The sequence below is a fragment of the Accipiter gentilis genome, chromosome 37 (assembly GCF_929443795.1).
Source record: "Accipiter gentilis chromosome 37, bAccGen1.1, whole genome shotgun sequence".
In the NCBI taxonomy this organism is placed as follows: Eukaryota; Metazoa; Chordata; class Aves; order Accipitriformes; family Accipitridae; genus Astur; species Astur gentilis.
In genome coordinates, this window is record NC_064916.1 from 208,640 (window position 1) to 222,339 (window position 13,700).

Below are 13,700 nucleotides of genomic sequence, written 5' to 3' on the forward strand. Positions count from 1 at the left end.
CCGGGGGTGCTTAGGGTCCCCAAAGTGCCAGAGACCCCCGTGCCTCCGGGGGCCCCAAAGTGCCCTGAGATGCTCGGGGTCCTCAGGGTGCTCAGGGTGCTTGGGGTCCCCGGGGTATTTGGGGTCCCCAGGGGTCCTCAGGGGGCTCGGGGTCCCCCGGGGTGCTCAGGGTCCCCAAAGTGCCTGGGGACCCCAGTATCTCCAGGGTCCCCGGGGTGCTCGGGGTCCCCAGGGCACCCAAGATTTTTGGGGTCCCCGGGGTACCTAGAGTCCCTGGGGTGCTCAGGGATCCCCTGGGGGGGGGGGATGCCCAGACCCCCTCAGGCACCAGCAATTTGGGGGTCCCTGACACCCCCCCCGCCTCTTGCAGGGCTGCTCCCCACCCCAAACCTCTTTCAGCTACCTCAGCAAAGCCCCGGGGGGCTCCTGCCAAACCAGCCCCGCGGGGGGCTGCCAGCACAGGTACGGGGGGGGGGGCAGTGCCGGGGGGGGGCGGTGGTCTGCACCCCCTCACCCCCCCCCACCCCCTCCATCCCTCCCAGCCAGGGGTCTGTGCCATGGGGTGAGGGGGGGGATCCCCCCCCAGACCCCCCCCCCCAACCCCTTCTCTCCCAGCCAGCGACTCGGCCGGGCCTCCCCGAGTCCCACCTGCCCCCCGGGGCCCCCCCAAAATGCCTGGACCCCCCCCCGCACCCCGAAGAACCCAGCGACCTGGAGGAGCTGGAGCAATTCGCCCGCACCTTCAAGCAGCGGCGCATCAAGCTGGGCTTCACCCAGGTATTTTGATTTATTTTTTTTTGGGGGGGGGAGTTTCTCAGGCTCCTGGGTCCTCCTGGAGGGTAGAAAAGGGGGTGACCCCCCCCCCCCAAACCCTGACACCCCCCCCCCTCTTCTCCCAGGGCGATGTGGGGCTGGCGATGGGGAAGCTGTACGGGAACGACTTCAGCCAAACGACCATCTCGCGCTTCGAGGCGCTCAACCTCAGCTTCAAGAACATGTGCAAGCTCAAGCCGCTGCTGGAGAAGTGGCTCAACGACGCCGGTGAGGGGGGGGGGACACGCCGGATCACTGCGGGGGGGGGCTTGTCACCCCCAGAGCCCCATACGGCCCCCGCTCCCCATCCCCACGTGCTCCCCATCCCAGTACGGCCCCAGGCTCCCCGGCTCCCCGTACCGCTTGGGGTCCCTGCGTGTCCCCCCCAGGATGTCCCCACGGTCCCTGGCCCCCCCCAGGATGTCCCCATAGTGCCTGGCCCCCCCCCCCCAGGATGTCCCCACGGTCCCTGGCCCCCCCCCCAATATGCCCTGGGGTCCCCCACGTTGTCCCCGTGGTCCTGGTTCTACCACCTGGGGTCCTGTCGTGTGTCCCCCCGGGTGTCCCCACGCTCCCCCCATGGTCCCTGCCCACCCCCCCCCCCATGGTCCTTTTCCCCCCCCCATATGTCCTGGGATCCTCATCCCCTATATTATCCCCACGGTTTCGGCCCCCCCCCCCAATATTGGTGCCCCCACCATCGTCCCCACGGTCCCCAGCTCCCCATCACGCCCCCCTGGTCCCTGTCACACCCCCCCCATGGTCCCTGTCCCCCCCCCCCCCCATATGTCCTGGGGTTACCCCCCATAGTCCTTGCCCCCCCCCCCATCCTGGGGTCCCCCTATTGTCCCCATGGTCCCCCCCAATCCCCCCCATCACCCCCCAAACCTCTGGGGCAGCCCCCCCACCCCATCGCAGACAGAACCGGGGGGTCCCGGGGAGGGTCCCCAAGCGGGTCCCCATATCCCCCCCCCTCCCCATGCTCCCCCCCCCCCCCCAGAGACCATGTCGGTGGACTCGGCGCTGCCCAGCCCCAACCCCCTGAGCTCCCCCACCCTGGGGGGCTTCGAGGGGCTCCCCGGCCGCCGCCGCAAGAAACGCACCAGCATCGAGACCAACGTCCGCTTCGCCCTGGAGAAAAGCTTTCTGGCGGTGAGACCCCCTACCCCGACACCCCCAAAACTGGTCTAAGGGGTGGGGGGGGGGGTGGGTGACGGACCCCTTGCCCCCCCCCCCCAGAACCAGAAGCCTACCTCGGAGGAGATCCTGCTGATCGCGGAGCAGCTCCACATGGAGAAGGAGGTGATCCGCGTCTGGTTCTGCAACCGCCGCCAGAAGGAAAAACGCATCAACCCCTGCGGCACCACCGGCACCGGCGCCGGGACCCCCCCCGGGCTGCCTCCCCCCGGCAAGCCCCCCGCCTACAGCCCCCATATGGTGCGTGGAAGACGGGGGGGGGGGATGTCCCTGGGCCTACGGAACCCCCGGTCCCTGAGCCTATATGGCCCGTGGTCCCTGTCCCCATATGGTCCCTGTTCTTATGTGACCCCCAGGCCCTGTCCCCATACGGTCCCTGTGCCCATATGACCCCCAGTCCTTGTCACGATATGGCTGCTCTTCCTATATGGGCCCCAGTCCCAGTCCCCATACTGTCCCTGTCCCTATATGACCCCCAGTCCCTGTCCCCATATGGTCCCCATCCCCATACGGTCCCTGTTCCTATATGACCCCCAGTCCTTTTCACCATGTGGCCGCTCTTCCTACACGACCCCCAGTCCCTGTCCCCATACTGTCCCTGTCCCTATATGACCCCCCATCCCAGTCCCCATAGGGCCCCTGTCCCTATATGACCCCCAGTCCCAGTCCCCATATGCTCCCTGTCCCTATATGACCCCCCGTCCCAGTCCCCATAGGGCCCCTGTCCCTATATGACCCCCAGTCCCAGTCCCCATAGGGCCCCTGTCCCTATATGACCCCCCCAGTCCCAGTCCCCATATGCTCCCTGTCCCTATATGACCCCCCGTCCCAGTCCCCATAGGGCCCCTGTCCCTATATGACCCCCAGTCCCAGTCCCCATAGGGCCCCTGTCCCCATATGACCCCCCGTCCCAGTCCCCATACGCCCCCTGTCCCCATATGACCCCCCGGTCCCAGTCCCCATACGCCCCCTGTCCCCATATGACCCCCGGTCCCTGTCCCCATACGCCCCCTGTCCCTCTACGCCCCCTGGTCCCTGTCCCCCGCAGCGTCCGTCCGTCCGTCCATCCGTCCGTCCCCACCCCGGGGGTCCTGTTGTTCCCCCCCACGACCCCCCCTCTCCCCGCAGGTGACCACCCCCGGCCCCGGCGTCAGCCTCCCGCTCTCCCAGGCCTCCAGCAGTCTGAGCACAACAGGTCGGCCCGACGCCGTGCGGGGGGGCCGCACGAACACCCGCGTACGGGGGGCTGTAGGTCCTGCAGGGGGGGATGCTTTAGGGGGGGCGCAACGTTTTTGTAGGACCTATACAAACCCTGCTGTTTACGTAGGACCTCTACAAACCCTGCTGTTTACGTAGGATCTACCCTAATGTTTATGTAGGGTCTACATAAACACCCGTGTAAAGGGGGGGGGGTTCTGTAGGTCCTGCAGGGTGGGATGCTTTAGGGGGCGCACAACGTTTTTGTAGGACCTACCTAAACCCTATTGTTTACATAGGACCTACCCTAATGTTTGTGTAGGACCTACCCTAATGTTTACGTAGGGTCTACATAAACACCCACGTAAAGGGGGGGGGGGTCTGTAGGTCCTACAGGGTGGGATGCTTTAGGGGGGGCACAACGTTTTTGTAGGACCTATACAAACCCTGCTGTTTATATAGGACCTATACAAACCCTGGTGTTTACGTAGGACCTATACAAACCCTGGTGTTTACATAGGACCTATACAAACCCTGGTGTTTACGTAGGACCTATACAAACCCTGGTGTTTATGTAGGACCTATACAAACCCTGCTGTTTACGTAGGACCTGTACAAACCCTGGTGTTTAAGTAGGACCTACCCTAATGTTTGTGTAGGCTCTACATAAACAGCTGCATAAAGTGGGGGGGGTCTGTAGGTCCTACAGGGTGGGATGCTTTAAGGGGGGGCACAACGTTTTTGTAGGACCTATACAAACCCTGCTGTTTACGTAGGACCTATACAAACCCTGCTGTCTACGTAGGACCTACCCTAATGTTTACGTAGGGTCTACATAAACACCCACATAAAGGGGGGGGGTCTGTAGGTCCTGCAGGGTGGGATGCTTTAAGGGGGGGCACAACGTTTTTGTAGGACCTATACAAACCCTGCTGTTTACGTAGGACCTATACAAACCCTGCTGTCTACGTAGGACCTATACAAACCCTGGTGTTTACGTAGGACTTATACAAACCCTGCTGTTTATATAGGACCTATACAAACCCTGCTGTTTACGTAGGACCTACCCTAAAGTTTATGTAGGGTCTACATAAACACCCGCATAAAGTGGGGAGGGGTCTGTAGGTCCTACGGGGGGGATGCTTTAGGGGGGGCACAACGTTTTTGTAGGACCTACCTAAACCCTGCTGTTTACATAGGACCTACCCCAATGTTTACGTAGGGCCTACACAAACGCTGGCTGATGTATAGCTGGGGGGGGGGCAGTTTTAAGGAAAGGGGGGGCCCCCGCGTTTTTGTAGGACCTACCCCAACCCCGATGTTTACGCAGGACCTACAGACCCCCCCCTCCCCATTCCTCCCGCAGTGACTACCTTGTCGTCGGCCGCCGGCTCCCTGACCCCCAGCCGTTGCGGGGGGGGGACCGGGGGGGTGCCCCCCCCAACCCTCCCCCCGGCCACGCCGCCCCCCCCCAACAGCACAACCCCCACCCCCCAGAGCGGCACCCACGGCCCCATCGGCCTCGCCAGCCTCAACCCCGGCACCGGGTGAGTTTCCGGGTGGGGGTCACGGGGGGGGTGGGGGGGAGGGGGGGGGGCGACTCGGTTACCCCCCAAAGAATTTGGGGGGGGGGGGGTCCCCCCTATAAACCCTCCCCCCCCTCCCCCCCCCGGTTTGCTTTGCAGAAGCTCAGTGCTTGGGGTGACCGCGGGGTTAAATCCGGCGCTCATGGCCACTAACCCGCTGGCCACCATCCAAGGTGCGTGAGGCGCCTTGCACGCGCGCGTGTCAGGCCGTCGGCCGCCCGCCCGGACGCCTGGGGAGGGGGGGGAGTGAGTGTGCAAGGAGTTGGGGATGGGGGGGGTTGAGCGTGCGAAGGGGCGTGCGAGGAGCCACGAGCTGGTGTGCAAAGAGGCGTGCGTGGGCGTGCAAAGAGGCGTGGGTTGGCGTGCAAGGCGTCCGATGTGAGTGTGCGAGGAGGCAGGGGCTGGCGTGCAAAGAGCTGTGCACAGGTGTGCAAGGAGCCGTGGGCTGGTGTGGGTGTGCGAGGAGGCAGGGGCTGGCGTGCAAAAAGCCGTGACCAGGCGTGCAGATAGATAAGTGTGAGCTGGCGTGCAAAGAGCTGTGCACAGGTGTGCAAAGAGCCATGGGCCGGAGCACTGAGCTGGTGTGCAAGGAGGCACGTGTAGGTGTGCAAGGAACTGTGAGCTGGCGTGCAAAGAGCCGTTCACGGGCGTGCAGATAGGTGTGAGCTGGTGTGCAAAGAGCTGTGCGTGAGCGTGCGAGGAGCCGCGGGCCGGAGCAGTGAGCGGGCGTGCAAGGAGGCGCGTGTGGGTGTGCGAGGGGCTGCGGGCTGGCGTGCAAAGCCCCGTGCGCGGGCGAGCGAGTGCCCGCGCGTGTGCGAGTGTGCGGGTGTGCAAAGGCTGCCGGGCGGGCCGCCCCTCCCCCCCATCCCCCCCGTGCCCAAACCAGCCCTAACGCCCCCCGCTCACTAACCGCACGCTCGTCGCACGCTCGTCGCACGCTGGCCGTGGGGATGGGAGGCGGGGGGGCGGGGGGGCACCCCCAATCTGTGGGGCGGGAGGAGCCGTGGGATGGGGGTGCCTATAGGATGGGGGTCCCTATAGTAAGGGGGTCCTTATGGGATGGGGATACCTATAGGATGGGGGTCCCTGGGGATGGGGGTCCCTATAGCAAGGGGGTCCTTATGGGATGGGGATACCTATAGGATGGGGGTCCCTGGGGATGGGGGTCCCTATGGGATGGGGGTCTGTGGGGATGAGGGTCCCTATGGGATGAGGGTCCCTATAGGATGGGGGTCCCTATGGGATGGGGGTGCCTATGGGATAGGGGTTCCTGGGGCCAGGGGTCCTATAGGATGGGTCCCCATTAGGACGGGGGTCCCTATAGGATGGGGGTCCCCGGGGATGAGGATCCCTATGGGATGAGGGTCCCTATAGGATGGGGGTCCCTGGGGTTGGGGGTCCCTATAGGATGGGGTTCCCTATAGGATGGGGTTCCCCATGGGATGGGGGTCCCTGGGGCTGGGGGTCCTCAGGGATAGGGTTCTCTATAGGATGGGGGTCCCTATAGGATGGGGTTCCCTATAGGATGGGGGTCCCTGGGGTTGGGGTTCCCTATAGGATGGGGTTCCCCATGGGATGGGGGTCCCTGGGGCTAGGGGTCCTCAGGGATAGGGTTCTCTATAGGATGGGGTTCCCTATAGGATGGGGGTCCCTATGGAATGGGGGTCCCTGGGGTTGGGGGTCTCTATAGGATGGGGTTCCCTATAGGATGGGGGTCCCTGGGGTTGGGGGTCCCTATAGGATGGGGGTCCCTATGGAATGGGGGTCTCTGGGGTTGGCGGTCCCTATAGGATGGGCTTCCCCATGGGATGGGGGTCCCTGGGGTTGGGGGTCCCTGGGGCTGGGGGTCCCCATAGGATGGGGTTCCCCATAGGATGGGGGTCTCTGGGGTTGGGGGTCCCTATAGGATGGGGTTCCCCATAGGGTGGGGGTCTCTGGGGTTGGGGGTCCCTATAGGATGGGGGTCCCTGGGCGCAGGCCCCCCCCCAGTGACAGCAGCACCCACGGGACGGGGGGTCCCTGTAGAACAGCGATACCCAGGCGGGGGTCCCGACGGGTCCTGGGTGGGGGGTGTCACCCCCCCCCCCCAACACCCCCCCCCCTTTTTGTCTCCGCAGCCTTGGCCAGTGGTGGAAACCTGCCCCTTTCCAGCCTTGAGCCGGGGGGGCCGCTGGTGCTGGGGAGCAGCGCGGGGACGCCGACCACCCCCGCCATGGTGCCCCCCCCTCTTTTCCTCAACCAGGGACCCCTCCCTCTTTTGGGGGCCCCCCCCGGCCACCGTGGGGCTAGTGCCGGCCACCGTGGCCACCCCGTTGCCCCCCCCTTCCCCGTCCCCCTCCTGCTCCTCCTGCAGCTCCGCCAGCGGGGACACCCCCCCCCAGCCCCCCCCGGGGGACGAGTGATGGGTGGGGGGGGGACACCCCCCCCAGACCCCCCCAGCACGTGCTACAGACCAAAAACCGACCCCCGACCCCCCCCCCCGACACACTGAGGGGGGCCAGGAGGATGGACCCCCCCCCCCCCCTTAACTTAATTTAACTTAATGATGCTCTTGGGGGGGGGGTCGTCCCCCTCTAATTAATGCCCTCTCCTCACCGGGGGGGTGCTCCCCCCTCCCCAGTTAATTTATTGGGGGGGGAGCGGATGGGGAAAAAAGAAACAACATTAAAAGGGCGTTTTTCTGCCCTGGCGAGGCAAAGGGGGGGGAACAAGAAAAAAAACCAAAACAAACCCAAAAAGTGACTATTTCACACCAAAAAAACCTGCCCGGGGCGGGGGGGGGCACGACCACCCCCCCCCCCAGCTGATCCCAAAGGCTTTTTACAAAACTCTTCTGACCTCGGTGTCCGCTCGAATGTGTTTGCGGGGGGGGGGGGGGTAATTTATTGTAAATTGGGGTTTTGAGGGGGGGGTCGGTGGGACCGACCCCTCCCCCCCCCCCCCCCCCCCGTATTTATTGATCCCCAGGAGGCTGCGGCCGAGGGGGGTCGGGCGGAGGAGGGGGAGGCAAAAAAAAAGACGAAGAAGGGGGAAAGAAAACGGAAAAAAGGGAAAGAAATGGGAAAAAAGGACCAGAAAGTGGAAAAAAGCAAGAGGAAAATCCCAAGGAAGCAGCAAAATAAGGAGAGAAAAGCAAAGCAACAAGGGAAAAAGAAAAAAACAACCAAGGAAAAGAGAAAAATAAGGAGGAAAAAAGCAAAACAAGGGAAAAAAGCAGAGAGAAAAAAGGGGAAAAAGAAAGAAAAAGGAGGAAAAAAGCAAAATAAAGAGGAAAAAGTGAAATAAAGAGGAAAAGAGCAAGGAAAAGAGGAAAAAGCGACATAAAGAGGAAAACGGCAAGGAAAAGGAAAAAGCAAAACAGGCAAAAAGGAAAAAAAGAAGGAAAAAAGAAAAAGAGGGGAAAGTGTAAAAAAAGGAAAAAAGAGGGAAAAAAGCAAAAAAAAAAAAAAGGAAAACCAAAAAAGGAAAACGGGAAAAAAGGGAAAGAAGGAAAAAAAAAAAGGGGCAAAAAAAGGAGGAAAAAGGCCGAAAAAAAGAGGAAAAAGCCAAAAAAAAAGAGGAAAAAAAGGCAAAGAGGAAAAAAAACCAACCAAAAAAAAAAGGAAAAAATCCAAACCAAAAAAAGGGAAAAAATTCCAAAAAGCCAAAAAAAAGGAGCAAACACAGAAAAGAGACCAAAAACCCACCAAAAACCCGTCCCCGCCCCCGCAGTGCCTGACCCCCCCCCGCTCGCAGGAAACCAAAAATCTCCAGCGAAAGCTGAAGGAAAACCACCAAAACTCGCCGCTTTGGCCCTGAAACGGCTGGAAAAGGGATGAAAATGAGGGGGGGGACCCCCCCCGCCGGACACATATACCTCATGGAGCCCCAAAATCCCCGCGTTTCACCTCGTTTCAGCTCCGGCGGCTGAGAAATACTGTGAAGACGCGAAACAAGGGAAAAAACAATAAAATCCCCCCAAAAAACTGTTGGGGGGAAGGAAAAAAACCCCCAAACGCCCCCAAATGACGCCGGATTCGGGGGGGGGGGTCCCGTCCCTGAATGTACCCCCGCCCCCTCCTCGTTTTTGGGGGGGTTTGGGGATTTTGGGGGGGTTTGGACAGAGAGGGGGAAAAAAAAAAAAAAGAAGAAAAAAAAAAAGAAGAAAAAAATTAATTTTTTTTCTCGGGGGGGGTGGGTTTGGGTTGGGGGAGGGGCAGCACCCCCTTTTTTGGGGGGGTGGGGTTGTTTTGTTGCTGGTTGTTTTTTTGTGTTTTTTATACAGAAAATGGGCGTCATCGCTTCTTCCCGGCGGAAAAGAGGAGAAAAAGGCCAAAAACAAAGGGGGAGGAACAAACTAACGGGGTGTCACCCCCCCCCCCAAATACACCCGACTGCCGGGAAGTGAGAGACGGCGCTCGAACAGCGACCAAACCAAAAAGCGACCCCCAAAAGTGAGGAAAAAGCGACAAAAAGAAGAAGAAAAAAAAAGCCAAAAAATGCCAAAAAAAAAAGCCAAAAAAAGCCAGAAAAAGCCAAAAAAAAGCCAAAAAAAGCCAAAAAAAGCCAAAAAAAAAGGATACAAAAGGACGAAAAAAGGACAAAAAAAGGATCAAAAAGGACAAAAAAGACAAAAAAAGGACAAAAAGGCAAAAAAGGCCAAAAAAGGACAAAAAATGGCAAAAAAAAAGACAAAAAAGGCAAAAGCTTGCCCAAAAAAAGACAAAAAAGGACAAAAAAAAGCCAAAAAAAAGCCAAAAAAAAAAGAGAACCGCACCCAAACCTCAGAAAAAAAAAACCACCAAAAAGTGTAAAAAAACAAAACCGCAACAAATTGATTTTTAGACCAAAAATTGACCCCGTCTCCAGGCGCGGAGCTGGGCGGGGACGGGGCGGGGTTCGCCCCACCCGAACGCCTGGGTCCCTTGGGCGGCGGCTTTTGGGGTGTGACCCCCCCCCCCCGCCCCAAACCGCTGCCCCTCCCCCAGCCCCCTCCCCCCCTCCCCCCCGGGCTAATCTCATTAACGAAGCTTTAATTACAGCTGCCAAACCAAATATGGGCCCGGGGGGGGGCGGGGGGGTCACTTCGCCATATACCTCAGATACTTTAAGAGAAACCAAATAGAAATTGGGGGGGGGGCGTGGCGGGGGGGGGGGGGGGGGCACACCCCTCCCCCGGCGCCCCCCGACCCCCCAAACCCACCAGGTTTTGTACGTCGGCTCTTTGGGGGGATTTGGGGGGGGGGACCCCCCCCCCCACGTGCTCTTGAGCCGGTGTCCTCGTTAATTTGCGTGTAATTGGGGGGGGGGGGGGGGCTCGGAAGTGACCTGAGGGGTGGGATGGTGCTGGTGGTCACGGCGGTGGTGGCGACGGCGACGGTGACGGTGACGGTGACGGTGACGGTGGTGGTGATGATGGTGATGATGATGATGGTGATGGTGGTGATGGTGATGATGATGGTGATGATGATGATGATGGTGATGATGGTCATGGTGATGGTGATGATGGTGATGGTGATGATGGTGATGATGGTGGTGACTCAGATGCTGTGACTAAGCTCCAGGTGCTGGTGGCCCCGTGCTGGTGGCCTTGAGGTCCTCCATGGAGCCGTGGCCTTGGGGGTCCCCGTGATGTCATGGCCTTGGGGGTCCCCATGATGTCATGGCCTTGGGGGTCCCTGTGATGTCATGGCCTTGGAGACCTCCGTGGTGGTGTAGCCTTGGGGACCTCCGTGGTGTCATGGCCTTGAGGTCCTCCATGGAGCCGTGGCCTTGGGGGTCCCCGTGATGTCATGGCCTTGGGGGTCCCCATGATGTCATGGCCTTGGGGGTCCCTGTGATGTCATGGCCTTGGAGACCTCCGTGGTGGTGTAGCCTTGGGGACCTCCGTGGTGTCATGGCCTTGAGGTCCTCCATGGAGCCGTGGCCTTGGGGGTCCCCGTGATGTCATGGCCTCGGGGGTCCTCCATGGTGTCGTAGCCTTGGGGACCTCCATCGGACCATGGTCTTGAGGATCTCCAGGGCGTCACAGCCTCGGCATGGGACCATGGCCTTGGAGATCCCTGTGATGTCATGGCCTTGGGGGTCCCCGTGATGTCATGGCCTTGGAGATCCCTGTGATGTCATGGCCTTGGAGACCTCCATGGCGTTGTAGCCTTGGAGATCTCCGTGATGTCATGGCCTTGAGGTCCTCCATGGAGCCGTGGCCTTGGACATCCCCACGGCGTCATGGCCTTGGGGAGCTACATGATGTCATGGCCTTGGGGACCTCCATGGTGGTGTAGCCTTGGGGACCTGCATGGAGCCGTGGCCTTGGAGATCCACATGATGTCATGGCCTTGGAGATCCCCGTGATGTCATGGCCTTGGAGACCTCCGTGGTGTTGTAGCCTTGGGGACCTCCGTGGTGTCATGGCCTTGAGGTCCTCCATGGAGCCGTGGCCTTGGGGGTTCCCATGATGTCATGGCCTTGGGGGTCCCTGTGATGTCATGGCCTTGGAGACCTCCGTGGTGTTGTAGCCTTGGGGACCTCCGTGGTGTCATGGCCTTGAGGTCCTCCATGGAGCCGTGGCCTTGGGGGTCCTCCATGGTGTCATGGCCTTGGGGACCTCCATCGGACCATGGTCTTGAGGATCTCCGTGGCGTCGCGGCCTCGGGGGTTCTCCGTTGTCGCCTTGGAGACCTCTATGGCATCACGGCCTTGGAGACCTCCACGGCCTTGGTGAGCTCGGTGGCGGCGTGGCCTTAGGGGACCTCTGTGGCGTCACGTCCTCACGGACCTCCGCGATGTCGCGTCCTCGGGATCTTCCGCAGCGTTGTGGCCTTGAGGACCTCCGCGGCGGCGCGGCCTCGGGGTCCTCCACGGCGGCGTGGTCTCGGGGTCCTCCGTGGTGGTGCGGCCCCACGGACCCCCATGGCGTCGTGTCCTCCGCGGCGTCGTGGCCTCGGGGTCTTCCGCGGTGTCGTGGCCTTGGGGAGCTGCGTGGTGTCGTGTCCTCCGTGGTGTCGTGTCCTTGGGGTCCTCCACGATGTCACGGCCTTGGGGACCTCCGTGGCATTGTGTCGCCCGTGGTGTCTTGCCCTCAGGGACTGCCACGGTGCCGTGTCCTCCGCGGGGTCGTGTCCTCCACGGGGTCGTGTCCTCCGTGGTGCCGTGTCCTCCACGGTGTCGTGTCCTCCACAGGGTCGTGTCCTCCGCGGGGTCGTGTCCTCCACGGTGCCGTGTCCTCCACGGTGCCGTGTGCTCCGCGGTGCCGTGTCCTCCGTGGTGTCGTGTCCTCCACGGTGCCGTGTCCTCCGCGGTGCCGTGTCCTCCGCGGGGTCGTGCCCTCGGGTACCTCCGCATTGTTGTGCCCTGAAGGTCCCGCACGGTGGCAGGTCGCCGAGGCCCTCCATGGCGCCGTGACTCTGGGGACCTCCATGGTGCCACGTCCTTGAGGAACCCCACGCAGTCGTGGTCTGGAGGACCTCCGCGGGACGGCAGCCTTGGGGACCTCCGTGGCATCATGGCCTCGAGGTCCTCCAGGGTCTCCTGGCCTCGGGGACCTCCATGATGTCACGTCCTTGGGGACCTCCGTGGCATCATGGCCTCGAGGTCTTCCAGGGTCTCATGGCCTCGGGGACCTCCATGATGTGTCACGTCCTTGGGGACCTCCATGATGTCACGTCCTTGGGGACCTCTGTGGCATCATGGCCTCGAGGTCTTCCAGGGTCTCATGGCCTTGGGGACCTTCATGGTGTCACATCCTTGATGACCCCCATGACATCATGACCTTGCGGCTCATGGTCTCATGGCCTTGGGGACCTCCATGATGTCATGGCCTTGGGGACCTCCATGATGTCACATCCTTGACAAACCCCATGGCATCATGACCTCGAGGTCCTCCACGGTGTCCTGGCCTTGAGGACTTCCATGATGTGTCATGACCTTGGGGACCTCCATGATGTCACGTCCTTGGGGACCTCCATGATGTGTCATGACCTTGGGGACCTCCATGATGTCACGTCCTTGGGGACCTCCATGATGTGTCATGACCTTGGGGACCTCCATGGTGTCACGTCCTTGGGGACCCCCATGACATCATGACCTTGCGGTCCATGGTCTCATGGCCTTGGGGACCTCCATGATGTGTCATGACCTCGAGGTCCTCCATGATGTCACGTCCCTGACGACCCCCATGACATCATGACCTTGCGGTCCATGGTCTCATGGCCTTGGGGACCTCCATGATGTGTCATGACCTCGAGGTCCTCCATGATGTCACATCCCTGACGACCCCCATGGCGTCATGACCTCAAGGTCCTCCACGGTGTCACGTCCTTGGGGGTCCCCATGATGTCACGTCCTTGGGGTCCCCATGATGTCACGCCCTTGGGGACCTCCATGACGTGTCATGACCTCCAGGTCCTCCACGATGTCACGTCCTTGGGCACCGCCATGATGTCCCCCCCTTGGCGCCCCTCCCCATGACCTTGGGGTTCCCCGCGGTGCCACGTCCTCCACGCCGGCACCTCCTGGGGCTCCCGCTGACACGAGCCCCCCCCCCCCCCCCATGGGTGGTCCAAGGAAGCGAGTCCCCCCCGTCCTACAGCCAAAGAGGGCCGGGGGGGGGGTCAGAGGCCCCCCCAGCCCCTGCACCCCCAAAACCCGGCCCCCCCGACCCCCCCGGACATATACCTCATAGACCTGTGCTCAACCAAAGAGCCGCCCCCCCCCCGGGGTGCGGGGGGGGCCGCGGCGCTTCGGGGGGGGTCCCCCACCCCCCTCTTGGATTTTTTTTTTTTTTTTTTTTTTTTTTTGGGGGGGGGGGGCTCCCCCAGTTTGGTGCGTCTCCAGTTCCCGGGGCGTCCCCCGTTCCCAGTGTGTTGCCCCCCCCCCCCCCATTCCTGGTTCTTGGGGGGGTCCCCCGTTTATTGGGGGGGGTCCCCC

At 61.4% G+C, this 13,700-nt stretch overlaps 2 protein-coding genes across 4 annotated transcripts in view; one reads left to right on the forward strand and one right to left on the reverse strand.

The window, feature by feature from the left end:
* LOC126035127 (POU domain, class 2, transcription factor 1-like) overlaps positions 1-7,955 on the forward strand; it is a gene marked incomplete at its 5' end in the record, with an annotated part of 11,287 nt that extends 3,332 nt beyond the window's left edge. The window contains 9 exons of the mRNA XM_049793218.1: positions 371-462; positions 616-777; positions 900-1,041; positions 1,814-1,965; positions 2,053-2,250; positions 3,139-3,205; positions 4,574-4,754; positions 4,893-4,966; positions 6,911-7,955. Coding sequence (XP_049649175.1) covers positions 371-462; positions 616-777; positions 900-1,041; positions 1,814-1,965; positions 2,053-2,250; positions 3,139-3,205; positions 4,574-4,754; positions 4,893-4,966; positions 6,911-7,284 — 1,442 coding nt within the window. The remainder of the gene's footprint in view (positions 1-370; positions 463-615; positions 778-899; positions 1,042-1,813; positions 1,966-2,052; positions 2,251-3,138; positions 3,206-4,573; positions 4,755-4,892; positions 4,967-6,910) is intronic.
* A 2,681-nt stretch (positions 7,956-10,636) lies between these two features.
* LOC126035164 (BUD13 homolog) lies at positions 10,637-13,297 on the reverse strand. Of its 3 annotated transcripts, XM_049793310.1 has the most exons (6): positions 13,065-13,297; positions 12,699-12,806; positions 11,681-12,491; positions 11,525-11,619; positions 11,301-11,405; positions 10,637-10,787 (listed from the first exon to the last, which is right to left on the reverse strand). In XM_049793310.1, exons 3-6 carry the CDS (start codon positions 12,164-12,166, stop codon positions 10,667-10,669), a joined length of 807 nt encoding a protein of 268 aa, XP_049649267.1. In that variant the 5' UTR covers positions 12,167-12,491; positions 12,699-12,806; positions 13,065-13,297; the 3' UTR covers positions 10,637-10,666. The 3 variants fall into 3 exon arrangements, 1 of the variants encoding a protein (XP_049649267.1); XR_007504852.1 differs by having other exon boundaries at positions 10,637-10,761; positions 11,380-12,491; positions 12,753-12,961; positions 13,013-13,297; XR_007504853.1 differs by lacking the exons at positions 11,301-11,405; positions 11,525-11,619; positions 11,681-12,491; positions 12,699-12,806; positions 13,065-13,297 and adding an exon at positions 11,041-11,130.
* Between the last annotated feature and the right edge of the window lie 403 nt (positions 13,298-13,700).

Coding starts and splice junctions, on each gene's coding strand:
- LOC126035164 (XM_049793310.1), bottom strand. CDS start 12,166: ATGGAGGGCCTCGGCGACCTGCCACCGTGCGGGACCTTCAGGGCACAA. Junction 11,406..11,524: donor GAGGACGTGACGCCACAGAG/GTCCCCTAAGGC, acceptor GACGCCACGGAG/ATCCTCAAGACCATGGTCCG. Junction 10,788..11,300: donor AAGGCCATGACACCACGGAG/GTCCCCAAGGCT, acceptor GACGCCCTGGAG/ATCCTCAAGACCATGGTCCG.